Source organism: Ursus arctos, unplaced genomic scaffold, assembly GCF_023065955.2.
Source record: "Ursus arctos isolate Adak ecotype North America unplaced genomic scaffold, UrsArc2.0 scaffold_9, whole genome shotgun sequence".
NCBI classification, from domain to species: Eukaryota; Metazoa; Chordata; class Mammalia; order Carnivora; family Ursidae; genus Ursus; species Ursus arctos.
Genome location: NW_026623111.1, coordinates 36,764,842 through 36,778,486, shown reverse-complemented (window position 1 = coordinate 36,778,486; position 13,645 = coordinate 36,764,842). Strand labels below are relative to the sequence as shown.

At 34.9% G+C, this 13,645-nt stretch overlaps 1 protein-coding gene across 3 annotated transcripts in view; it reads left to right on the top strand.

Annotated features, from left to right (window-relative positions):
• Nucleotides 1-13,645, top strand: part of GABRA2 (gamma-aminobutyric acid type A receptor subunit alpha2) — a 113,500-nt gene that overhangs the window by 94,093 nt on the left and 5,762 nt on the right. The window contains exons 8-9 of one of the 3 annotated variants that reach the window (XM_026508829.3): nucleotides 6,891-7,093; nucleotides 13,562-13,564. In XM_026508829.3, coding sequence (XP_026364614.2) covers nucleotides 6,891-7,093; nucleotides 13,562-13,564 — 206 coding nt within the window. Of the gene's footprint in view, nucleotides 1-6,890; nucleotides 7,094-13,193; nucleotides 13,374-13,561; nucleotides 13,565-13,645 lie in introns of all 3 variants that reach the window. The other 2 variants (XM_026508828.3, XM_026508830.3) reach the window with 2 other exon arrangements.

The window sequence follows — 13,645 nt, the reverse complement described above, 5'->3', positions numbered from 1 at the left end:
TTGGTCTATTTGCTCGGCTATGAGCAGTTGAGGTTTTGGCACCTGTACCTCGAAATAAGAAATATTAACATAGAATAAAACCAGAATATCAAAGAGCTGTATGTGTGATATTGTCTGTGTATGGGGAATGGTCACGTATTTCACATACATGCGTAGAATTTTAGTGCTGAAAGCACTTTAAGATACTTGCCTTTTATTTTCTGAAAAAGACACTGACACCTTCCAAGGAAGCATTGAGTTATGGCAGTCACACAGAGGAGATGAGGGAAGAGTCTGTTAAAGAAATGTGGGAACATTCATTTTTGGAGGCCCTAGTAGGTATAGAAAAATGCCCATTGTTGAGGGGGTCGGGCATGTGGAAGGTCTGTGAGCTTTCCAGGTAAGTGCATCTCTTTATTTAATGCCCACCTCTTGTATTTAAGGTGTGATGGGAACAGGCAAAGCTGAACCAGCAGGCAGAAAAGCTGGCGTAGGAGAATCACATCCTTCCAGTGAAAAGAAAAAAAGAGAAAGGAGGAAAAGAGGTAGAAACTTACAGTCCATGTTAACAATTTAATTACCAAGTTTACAAAATCAAAAGAAAGAAAATAAAATTTAGATATGGGAAAGATTTGAATATGCTGAAATATAGCCTCATAGTAGTAGATTCATATTGAAATTGCTATAAGGTTTTATTGGTTTGAATGACTAGACCCAGATCTAATTTTAAACTAGCAGTGTGGAATAAGAATCATAATTAAATTTATGGTTTGCCATAATTTGAACTTGCATTTTTTGATAGATTTGCTTTAAACTAGCATTAATGTATCCATCAGTCATTCCCAGAAATTCACACTTGAATTGCAAATGTTAAATGTCATCAAGTATCCCTTATTTAAATTAAAAATTGTATATATATATATATATATTTTTTTTTTTTTTCTTATCACAAAAGCAAAGCAAGTTCACTGCAGGGAAAAAAGGAAAGAAGAAAAAATGGATTCCCTTCAATATTAATTCCCCAAAGCAACTAAGACTACCATGTTAGATTCTATCCTTACAGATTTTATCCTTTCACGCTTTTCTGGTAAAATACCAAAGAAATAAAACAATAAAAAATCAGTCATAAGTCCATTTTCTATTTCATCCATCCAAGCCACAAAATACCTCTTCCCCACAGTGGTAACTGACATGTCACTTTTTAATTTTATGTTTTGTTTACTAAGCTCATGCCGGTATATCTATACTGATACACAAATCCAAGTGCATATGTTTTCATGAAAATTAAATCATGAAATGTTTTTAAGCAAAACGTATTATAGATATATTTGCAGTAAATGAATAACCCTACTCTACTCTTTGTAATGTTGTGATGTAATTACTAGTGTAGATAATCAACAATTTATTAAACTATTTACCAATCAATGAATATGCCAATGTTTGCTACTTTTTTTTTTACTTTTACAAAACGTTTTCACGTGAAGATCCTTGTGTATCATTTATTGCTATGTATTTTCCTGCTGTCATTTCAGTAAGATCGATTTCTAATAATTGCAGTAGTGATAACAACAAAAACGAGAAGAATTAAAATAGCTAACATTTATTGAATACTTACAATGTGCCAGGCTTTGTGCCAAATGCATACTTAACCTTCACAACATGCTTCTGAAGAAGGTATAGTTTATAATTCTGTTTTGTAGTTGAGGAAAGTAATGAGATTAGTTGAGGAACTTGCTCAAAGTCACATAAACAGCAAGTAGGGGAGCTAGGATTCAAACCTAGGCCATCCGACTGTGAGGCCATCTGAGGACATAGCAACACTGTTAACCAGTATCTTACACTGCTCCGCCCCATCTAGAAGAATTGCTGGGGCTTAGGGTAGATACTAACAAAAATGGTGGAGTAACACCTTCCAAATAAAAGCCTCCTGGTAGTAGGGGGAGGAAAGTGGAGTTCCTTCAGAAAGTATTGTCATCACCTTATGGTGTCTTCCTGGAAGGCATTTGCAAAAAACTTGTCTTTGTATATTACCCGACTCAGAATTCCCTAGTACAAAAGTTGCTACCAGGGAGATGCCACTGAAAGCATTTACAGGCAAATGTTGTTGTTGCTTCTGCCTCTGCTTCTGTAAAAGCAAACACAACCCAAAGCAAGAAGAAGGGAATTAGTACAAATCTGAACAGAGATAAATGGAATAGAGAATAGAAATAACATTAGAGAGGATCAACACACTACCATAAATTTCTTACCCTTGCAAGACTTTAGCTAGACTGACCAAGAAAAAAGTGAGAAAACACAAAACTTTAAATATAGGAAGCAAGAGGGGGACATTACTACTCTCCTTATGGAAATAAAAAAGATTCTAAGGGAATCTGTGAACAATTGTATCCCCCCAAATTAGATAACCTAGAGTGGACCAATTCCTAGAAACAACAAATTACCAAAAATGAGTCAAGAGTCTGAGCAAATCTATAGCAAGTGAGGTTATGAAGTGAGCAACAACAAAAAATCAATAGAAGTCCAAGGCCAGATGGCCTTGCTGGTGAATTTTACCAAACATTGAAAAAAGAATTAACATCATTCTTTCTCAAACGCTGAAAAAAAAACCGATGGAACTTCTTGACTCATTCTGTGGGGCCATTTACCAAGAAAATCAAAACAGACAAAGAAATAACAAGTAAAAAAATAAAACAAAACCCCAAAAAACCTCTACAGATCAATATCCCTTAGATATATAGATGTCTTCAACAAATAGTAGTGAAGTGAAACTGGCCACATATAAAAAAGATTACATGTGATGACCAAATGGGATTTATCCCGGGAGTGAAAGTTTGGTTCAACATACAAAAATCAATCAATGTAAACAACAAATTTATGGGGTATGGAAAAAACCTACAATCATTTCAAAACACTAAAAAATGAAACACAGCATCCTTTCATGATAAAAAACACCCAACAAACTGGCATGAGAAAAGGACTTTCTCAACCTGATACAAGTGGATGGAAGAAAAGTCCACAGCTAACATCCTACTCAGAGGTGAAGATTAAGAATTTCTGTGCTAACATCAGGAACAAGATAGGGACGTCTGCCTTCGTCAGTTCTACTCAACATGATACTGCAGGTTCTAGCCAGTGCAGTTAGGCAAGAAAAACAAATAAAAGGCATCCAGTTTGGAAAGGAACAATTCAAACTCTATTTATAGATGACATGATTTTATATACAGAAAACCTTTAGCAAACCGCATAAAAACTATTAGAGCTAATACATTCTGCAAAGTCGCAGGGTACAAGGTCAACAACAAAAAATCAACTGTTTCTGTATACTAGCAGCGAATAATCTAAAAAGGAAATTAAGAATATACTTCCATTTACATTAGCATCCAAATAAAGTACCTATAAATAAATTTACTTAAAGTGAAAGACTTGTACACTGAAAACTACAAAATGTTGCTAATAGAAAGTAAAGACGCTCTAAGTAAACAGATTACGTGTGTGTGTGTGTGTGTGTGTGTGTGTGTGTGTGTGTATACACACACAAAATTATAAAGGCTAAATCGATATCCCGTGTTCAGGGATTGGAAGACTTAATATAGTTAAGATGGCAATTGTGCTCAGAACAGTAGTTTAAATGCAATACCTATCAAAATTCCAACAATCTTTTTTGCAGCAATGAGCAAATTTATCATAAAACCACATGGAAATACAAGGGACTGTGAATAGCCAAAACAGTCTGAAAAAGGGTAAGAAATTTGGAGGATTCAAGCTTCCCAATTTCAACACTTACTCTAAAGCTACAGTCATCAAAACAGCCTGAAACTTGCATAAGGATCAATGTGCAGATTAATGGAATAGAACTGAAAGTGCAGAAACAAACCCATATACCTGTGATCAGTTGATTTCTTTTTTTTAAGTGTTCATTTAAATTCCAGTTAATATACAGTGTATATTAGTTTCAGTGATTCATCACTTCCATGCAACACCCAGTGCTCAACGCAAGTGCCCTCCTTCTTCCCCATCACCTATTTAATGCATCCCTTCACCCACCTCTCCTCTGCTAACCATCAGTCTGTCCTCTATAATTAAGAGTTCTGTTTCTGGGGCGCCTGGGTGGCTCAGTCGTTAAGCGTCTGCCTTCAGCTCAGTGCGTGATCCCAGAGTCCTGGGATCGAGCCCCATATCGGGCTCCTCCGCTGGGAGCCTGCTTCTTACTCTCCCACTGCCCTGCTTGTGTTCCCTTTCTTGCTGGCTGTCTCTCCCTCTGTCAAATAAATAAATAAAATCTTTTAAAAAAAAGTCTGTTTCTTGGTTCGTCTCTATATTTTCTTCCCCTAAGCTTGTTTGCTTTGTTTCTTAAATTCCACACACGAGTGAGATCACATGTTATTTCTTTTTCTCTGACTGACTTATTTCACTTAGCATAATGCTCTGTAGCTCCATTCACTTTGTTGCAAATGGCAAGATTCATTCTTTCTTATGGCTGAATAATATTCCATTGTATATATATAACACATCTTCTCTATCCATCCATTCATCGGTTGATGGACACTTGAGCAGTTTCCATAATTTGGCTATTGTAGATAATGCTGCTATACACATTGGTGTGCATGTATCCCTTTGAATTAGTGTTTTTGTATTCTTTGGATAAATACTTAATAGTATAATTGCTGGATCATAGGGTAGTTCTATTTTTAACTTTTTGAGGAATCTCCATACTGTTTTCCACAATGGCTGCACCAATCTGCATTCCCACCAACAGTGTAAGAGGGTTCCTCTTTCTTCACATCCTTATCAACACCTGTTGTTTCCTGTGGTGTTGATTTTAGCCATTCTGACAGGTGTGAGGTGATATCTCATTGATTTGTATTTCCGTGATGATCAGTGATGTTGAACATCTTTTCATGTGTCTGGTGGCCATCTGTGTATCTTCTTTGGAAAAATGTCTGTGTCTTCTGCCCATTTTTTAATTGGATTATTCATTTTGGGGGTACTGAGTTGATAAGTTCTTTATATATTTTGGGATACTGACCCTTTATCAGATATGCTTGCAAATATCTTACCCATTTTATAAGTTGCCTTTTAGTTTTGTTCATCGTTTCCTTCACTGTGCAGAAGCTTTTTATTTTGATGAAGTCCCTATAGTTTATTTTTGATTTGGTTTCCCTTGCCTCAGGAGACATATATAATAAGAAGTTGCTACGGTATGGTCTGTTGATTTCAACAACAATCCTAATACCATTCAATAGTGAAAGAAAAGTCTTTTCAACAAATGGTACTGGTACAACTGGCTATCCACATGCCCAAGAATGAATTTGGACATCTACTTCACACCATACATGAAAATTACTCTAAAATGGACCAAGACCTAAATGTCAGAGCAAAAAGTATAAAACTCATAGAAGAAAACATGGGCCTAAATCTTTATGACTTTGGATTAGGTAACAGTTTCTGAGATATGACACCAATTTGTAATCCCTATTCAGAGAGGATGTCCGTTATCCCACATTCTCCTCAATACTACCATGGTATAAATATTTTAAAGTTTGCTAACATTTTGCTGACTATATGATTTTAAAAAGGTATGTCATTATCACTTTGTTTGTATTTCCTTAACTGCTAGTGAAGTTAAATATATTTTCATATGTTGATTTGTCATTTGCATTGCTATACCGGTCACACATACAGGCGTTGAAGGATGATATGGTTTTGGTTGTGGGTATGTGTGGTTGTTTCTATCGTGTCTGCTATTTAATTATTATACTGTACCAAATTCTCAAAAGAAAACATCCTCACAATCTAAAACCTTTTAGTTTGATGCATGAAAAGGCAATGTGTTTCCATAGATGTGTTTTTTAATACTGGCTTAGCAGCAGGTGAACTGAATTTATTTTTCTATCTTTTATTCCTACTACTACCATCATATTCCTAGATGCATTCACTCATGATTAAATAGAATTATTTTGCTGTTTTGAATTACTAACTCTATTGTAGATGAGATGAAAAAGCTGCCTATTTATCCTAAGGGAAAGCAAAAAATACAATATGATAAAACTTTAATATATGAATGAACATTTCTTTAACATTGTAACTCTTTTAATTTAATGTATCCTCTATGTACATAATTAAACTTCTGTTGAATCTCTGATAAAACAGGTAATTGCAGACATTTTGACAGTTGATATTGCAACTTACCTCCTGAGTTATTGCTTTCTTTTTACTTAATTATTGTGACTCCCTGACTACTGGCAGAAAAGCTTTACAATGAAAGGGACTAAATTACTTTTTAAACCAACAGAGGCATAAAATATTCCTTAAAAGTAGTGATTTGCATTTTTATAAAGTTTGAGGTTTAGTTGCTTGTTTTATTTTCTATAGAGTCTAAGCTTCATTATGAAAGAAATTATGTCCTCACAATGTAAGTGATCCAGAATTAATTTCATATTTAGGTAGCTATACTTAGAATAAAGAACTTCTTAATCATAGTTCCATTGTGATCACTGGTGTGGATGATTGGTCCATTGCTGAGCATCATTTAAATAAATGATGAGCAAATTCATGTGAGGCTTTGTGTAGGATTTTTAAAAAATTAATGTTAATGTGAAATGGATCAATTTAAAGTAACTGCTTTCCTCATAGGAAATTCTACTTTGAATATCACCCGTCTGTTTAACCTGAACAATACTAAAAAGAGAAAAAGGAGATTCATACAAACAAAAATGAAAACTGAAGGCATTTCAGAGTTACTTCAAGAATCATAATAGCCATTTGTGATAATTAACTTTGCACTGTTCTTCCAGTTTGGCTTTTTTTTTTAAAGTGGATAGAACTGGCAGTGAAAGTAGCTTTAAAAAAGAATATTTCCAATTCTGTCTTGCTAGGATCTGTTGATGTTTTTGGTTTCTGTCTTTCTGCAGGAGTAACAACTGTTCTAACAATGACAACTCTGAGCATCAGCGCGAGGAATTCCCTCCCCAAAGTGGCATATGCAACTGCCATGGACTGGTTTATCGCTGTCTGCTATGCATTTGTGTTCTCTGCCCTAATTGAATTTGCAACTGTTAACTACTTCACCAAAAGAGGATGGGCTTGGGATGGGAAGAGTGTAGTAAATGACAAGGTAAGTGAGAACTTCCTTCTCACCATGATTAAGAGAATCCCCTAACAGATTTAGCTTGTAACGGATAGTTCCTAAAAATTGACATGAAGAACATTCAAATGTAAATTATCTGTATCTTTATATCTATGTCGTAGATATGTATATATATAGAAATCATGCAGATTTCTTTTAAAGGATGCTCTTGCCTGAAATTCTTTAGCGGTGCTTATTATAGTATTACTTCTGTTCAAACTCCCCAGCATCTGTTGAGCTCTGACTGTGTGTCAGGCATTGTGCTAAGTTTTTTACATATGTTCTATCATGTAATCTTTAAACTTTATGATTAGGGTCTCTTTTTAATTCTCATTCTTCTAATGAAGAAGCTAAGACTTAGTGAAATTATTTACTTGCCCACGCTCACACAACTAGTTAATAAATATACTTGAATGCAGATCTATCTGACCATGAAATTCATGCTCTTAAATACCACACTGCTTCTTAATCGAGAGATTTGGAAAAGAAAGTGGGCATTAATTTACCTGTTATAGAATTTCAGATCCTTCAGTGTGTTGAGTTACTCTTCACCTACCCCCATCTCTGTTGCTTGGATAGAATTTCAGGCAACATTGTTCTTTCTCCCAGGTTATATGGAATAAGTAGGTGCTGGAATGCCCAGAAATTTTAAGTTGCTAATGTAGTCTATAAGAGTTATTTGTTTTTAAGATGAATTTCTTTGGGAATTATTGGTGTCCATCTTTAGGTTGCAAGTACTGAAGCTAGTGGGAGTTTTGAGCATTAATATAATAGCTGTTTTGTGTATTTTATAGATTATTACTCATCTTCATTAAGAGGAAGTTTTGGATATATCACAATGAGATATTAAGTTTTCTTAATAGTTCAGTTCTACTTGGAGGGCTTCTTTTTAACAAAATATTTATTAAAATACTTCTTCCATTAAATTTAGAATGTTTTATGCCCTTCCATATTCAATGATTTTACTTCTTTATCAGTTATTTAAATATAATTTTTTCCCATTTCTAGGACCATATTGCAGTTTAAGCATATAAATGGTTGATGTGATAATTTAAAAGTCTTACTTTTTTTTCTTAATTTTATAAACTGTAAGTTTTAATAAGTACTAGTTCATTTCATTTTATAAGTGATGTTTTGCATAAGAACAGCCACTGAGTGAATATTAAATGGAATCTGATTAATTTTCTATGCTTAACTTCTAGGCTATTTCAGCATTTCCATCACATTTTATTGTTGATTTATGTTTTCATTTTCCATATAATGTACTGCTTTTTCATTGCTATCTATGCAATTACTTTTTTAAGTTATATTAGTTATACATGCACTTTCATACTAACTTTCTTTGAAGATTAAATGCTAGTTATGTTTATAAATGCCAGACATATTTACAAATAAGTCACAAAAGATAAATGGTTTGTGGTATAAATGCTCTGTATATTTATTGATAGATCACTTTTTAATGCTATGAAGGTGCCAGTCAAATTGACATTGTGATTTGGCATATCAAATAAAATACCTTCTCCCTGAACTTGGAAAACAGAGGTACTTACAAATGCAAAACACATTCTTGATAATGCATTCTAAAAGCAATAACCTAGTAGTAATGAATATTGGGTTTAAGTCAAACCACATACCAAATCACACAGAGCAAAGACAAATCTAGGACAAAATCATTGATGTTCCAACATAATCTTTAGGAAAATAATTAATAAGTTCTATATTATTTCAGTTCTAAGTGGTTCAAGTTCATGGTTAAGTTAAAGGAAACATTACATCCAGCATGTTGCTTGTTCTTATTCATTTTTCCATAGCTAGAGGGGCCAAGCACAACGGCAGGCACTTGCTAGCACTTCAGAGTTTTTTGTTGAATTAAAGAATCAATGAGTTTCTCTTATTAAGTCTGGCAATGCAACACCAATGAGAAGACTTCTTTGACTTCACAGAAAAGAGTTTAGAACTTGACAATGGTGAATTTGTCAGTGGGTAGTCAACCCAATTTCTTGATTCAAATGAATTTTGGGAGGTGCTTCCTAAACCTAGCTTGGAAATAACCAGGTCCTTAGAAGTGAATGGAAATCAAGTAGAGTGCCCCAAATTAGCATATCTGCCTTAAAAAAATGCTTCGGTATAATCTACTTTCAGCTATCTCTGCTGTAATTTTCCTTAGATTTAATTTTTAAGTGGAAAAATGATAATTTTCTTGATAAATTTCTTGAATCCACTGCCCATATTGGCATCCTGCTGGTTTTATCAGACAGGTAGAAGTCCTCTGCTTTTGAAGTTGGTATCATAAGCAAATGCAGTTAAATTATCTGTCAATCCAAAGAGCAGATGAAAAGTTCTTAAACATTTGTGAACTGGCAAATATTCTGTTGTCTCATAAGAATAATGTCTCAATGACACGTATCACTAGTATATGTTTGAAAAAAGAAATATGTATTTAACATACAATTTTTATGTAGATTGTACTCTGATGATCTTTAAAGTTAGTTTATGCCAATACATAAATCCACTCAATCCATTTTTCAAGCTGCATTTGAGCCCTCTGTTAAAAGACATAGCCTACCCTGCTTCTGTGATCTCGGACAAGATGTTATAGCACTTTTAGCCTCAGGTGTGAAACTAGATAACAAAACCTTATCATACTAAAAATGTAGTACTGGATCAAATGATTCGATTCCATGTTTTATGCCCTTTCATATATAAAAATATCATCTTGTGAAATTCCCCAAGTTTTTCTGGAACCTTCCCTGATACCCAACATTCTTCCACTGGCCAAAACTAATTCTTCCACTCCTGCTCTTAATCTCTTTCTTTTTTTCTTGTTCTTTTCTCAGCCTTGAACCAACAGTTAGTATTTCTTCTCCTTTCTTCAAAGCCATCTTTTCCTTTTTGACTGCCTCCTTCCTTTCAGTTAAAGAGTATGCTTAATTTACCATGAAACGAAACCAAAACTCTCTCCAGATCCAATGTCCCCATTCAGATTCTATCCTTTTTCTTCATTCAAGCTTTTTTGAAAGCATTTCTTACAATGTCTGTGTTCTTACTTTCAGTTGAATTCTCAGCCCACTGTAATCTGATTTCCTTTCCATTTATTGTCGTGTTAACTGAAGAACACCAATAACCCCCACATATTCAGATCAGGTAATAATTTTTCATTTTTCTCAAGGGATGCCCATTGAACCCATTGAATACTGCTGTGTTTCAGAACTCCATTGCAGGCCCAACCCAGCAGCATTTTCTCTTCTTTCCCTCTTTAAAACAGGCCTTAGAATATCAACTTCTTGCCCTCAGATTCTGGCAGCTGCCTCTATGCATTCTATTCTGAGAGTCTGCCTGAGTTCAGAGTAGATCCAGTCTCCCTAGTATCTGTCCTTGTTTTTCCCTAAAGACAGGCATTTGGCTTTATTTTATTGTTGTTTTTTGTCTTTACTAATCACTATGTGATTCTTACTTTAAAGGTTTTACTGACGATATTTGTGGGGATGTCTGCGACACTAAACACACTGTCCACCCATTTACTGTCCCCAAATAGATAGTCCCTATTCATCCTCAGCACAAGTGTCAGTCTTTAAGAAGCTTCTGAACCTTGTGTCTCCCAAATGATTCGATCTGATTGTAAGTGCATATTGTATCCTGCCATTTTGCATTAGATCCTTTATCGCAGTATGCAATTGCATATTTATGTCTCATTTTCTTCATTGATCATTATAACAATGACCACGTTTATTTCAATAAATCATTTATCCTTGGCCCTTTCACAGGGTCTTGTATATGTTAGATGCTCAATAAATATGGGATGAGGGGCGCCTGGGTGGCTCAGTCGTTAACCGTCTGCCTTTGGCTCAGGGCGTGATCCTGGCATTCTGGGATCAAGTCCCACATCAGGCTCTTCCGCTGGAAGCCTGCTTCTTCCTCTCCCACTCCCCTGCTTGTGTTCCCTCTCTCGCTGGCTGTCTCTATCTCTGTCGAATAAATAAATAAAATCTTTAAAAAAATAAAAATAATAAATAATAAATATGGGATGAATGAATGAAATAGAACCAAATCAATCTACAGCTCATGCCTTTATCGTACCTTCCACACTTATCACCTACAACCACACCCCATACTTCCTTTTAACTGTCAGGATCATATATCAAACCTGTCCCCTAGGCATTTCTATGTGAATACAACATCCCAATCTTTATGTGTCTCTTTTTTTAAAGAAAGAACAAACAAAAATAAAATCTTCTAAATTGACTTTCTATCTTTCCCCTGCCCACATGTATTTATTTACTTATTTTTTATCTATGGCAAAACCTAATCTCACATACCAACAACTTGGAAGTATCCCTTAACATCTAACCTGCCATCAGATGGTACCTGTTTTCCTGTCTCTTTGTCATGAACTATGCCCTCACTATCTCTCATTATTTTGAGTCTCATTATTTCTCCGTGTTCCTAGTCGTCTCCCTCCAGTCTGTCCTCCATACTAGTGCTAGGGTCATCTTTCTGAAACGGGAATCTGATCATTTCATTTTTCAGCTCTTTAAGGAATTGTTGAATTCTTAATGTTAATTGCTGAATTCTTTAATGAATTCTTGAAGCTGCTCAGCTAATATGGCCCAAATATATAGCTTTCTTGTAAGTTTGTTTATATATATGTTGAAAAATAAGGAAAATATCACTGTTATTTATTGTGCACTTACTACTACATGCCTGGGAATATCTCTGTGTTAGAAATGAGAAACTAGGGACACCTGGGTGGCTCAGCTGGTTAAGCGTCTGCCTTCGGCTTGGGTCATGATCCCAGGGTCCTGGGATGGAGCCCCACATCATGCTTGTTGCTCAGTGGGGAGCCTGCTTCTCCCTCTGCTTGCCACTCCCTCTGCTTGAGCTCACACAATTTCTCTTTCTCCCTCTGACAAAAAGAATAAAAATAAATAAAATCTTTAAAAAATAGAAATGAGAAACTATAAGATTGATCACATAAAATTACTTGCTCAGGATCACGTCTAATAAGTGGTGCATCCAAGACTGAACACAGAGCTAAAATCCATGCTCATATTCTTCCTCTAGCCTTTACAAACATCCCCAAATATCCATGCCACTACGCATCTCCGTGACATCAGATGTGCTGATCCCTTTTGCTAAATAGCCCCCTCCTTCCTTCCATAACTGATGAACTCCTATTTACTTCTTAATATCCATCTGATTTTACTTAATATTGAAGCTTTCTAAATGAATGTAATTGCCACCCCCTATTATGTTTTTAGAGTACCCGACACAAATTCCTTTTGTGTAACCTTATTAAATTATACTTTTACTATAAATATTTCTGTTTCCAACAGTAAGCTACATGATCTAAGAGGATAATAGTTTTGTCTTACTCATCATTTTCTCTGCTATTACCTCACCTAACAGTTAGCACATAGTTTATTTGAATTAAATTAAAAATAAATAACTTTAGTCTCTTGAGATTGTTTCCATTTCTAAATCTGAGTCAGTGGTTCTACACTGGCCAGAAAAAGCATACATAGTTCTATGGAAACACACTAGATATTAAATTACTTAAAACACAGACTTAACACATAATATCCAAACTAACATGAAATGTGCCATTGTTTTGTGATTCACGTCATGCCATTCATAGAAAACATCACATTTCAAGGGTTTTATTCATTTATTTGCATTTTTTAACATCTTGCCTTGTTCCAAAAGCATTTCAGTCAGTTTACCAAAAGAACGCATGTACTTAAACTCTTATAAAATAAAACATAAGTAGAAATAAGATATCAGGATGAAAGAAAATAGAATGCAAATATGTCCACCATTTGGGTCAGAACATTAAGAGCTAGAGAAGTTGAGCTTTAAATTCTGAGCTTCTTGTCTACCAGAGTAAGCCATGGGGTAGGGGGGGAGTTATTATCTTTTTTTAATCAAAAAATGGAAGCATAAATTTTCTTAGGGAAAATATTTTCCTACACTGAATTATATAAAACAGTATCTTACGGTTTTAATTTAGGGAAATCTGGGTACTGGTGAAAGTAATGTCAACATTTCCCAATAAACGCAGTAATGAATTTCATATTGATGTTTCTTGTAGTCCCCTTCAATAAAAGCTGAAGGCATTACATTAACATACAACTCAGTGAAGGCAATTCTTCAAGGAGCTAAGCTAATATGGTCCAAGTATATAGCTTTCTCATGGCCCAATTTAATCCAAGGAAAGACTTTAGAGTACTTAGAGAAGTGGATGGACTGTATAACCTTCAAACAATCTTCTGTAAGTATCACTTTTCTCAGTCAGGATGGTTAGCAGACAGTTAACAGCAGCATTATCTGACCAAAGAGCATGTTGTTGCTTTACAATTAATGGGCTTGCTAGTAGCCACAATTGACTAAAAAAGCAACATGGTATATATAGCAAGAGCATAGATACGCCACTTTGGCTACCTTGGGTTTTTTCCAAAGCCTGTCTTATTTAGTGTTACATTTATGAGGTCTCCATTTCCTTATTCTAAGGACAATCTCTGCTATTCTTTCCAATTCTGAAAC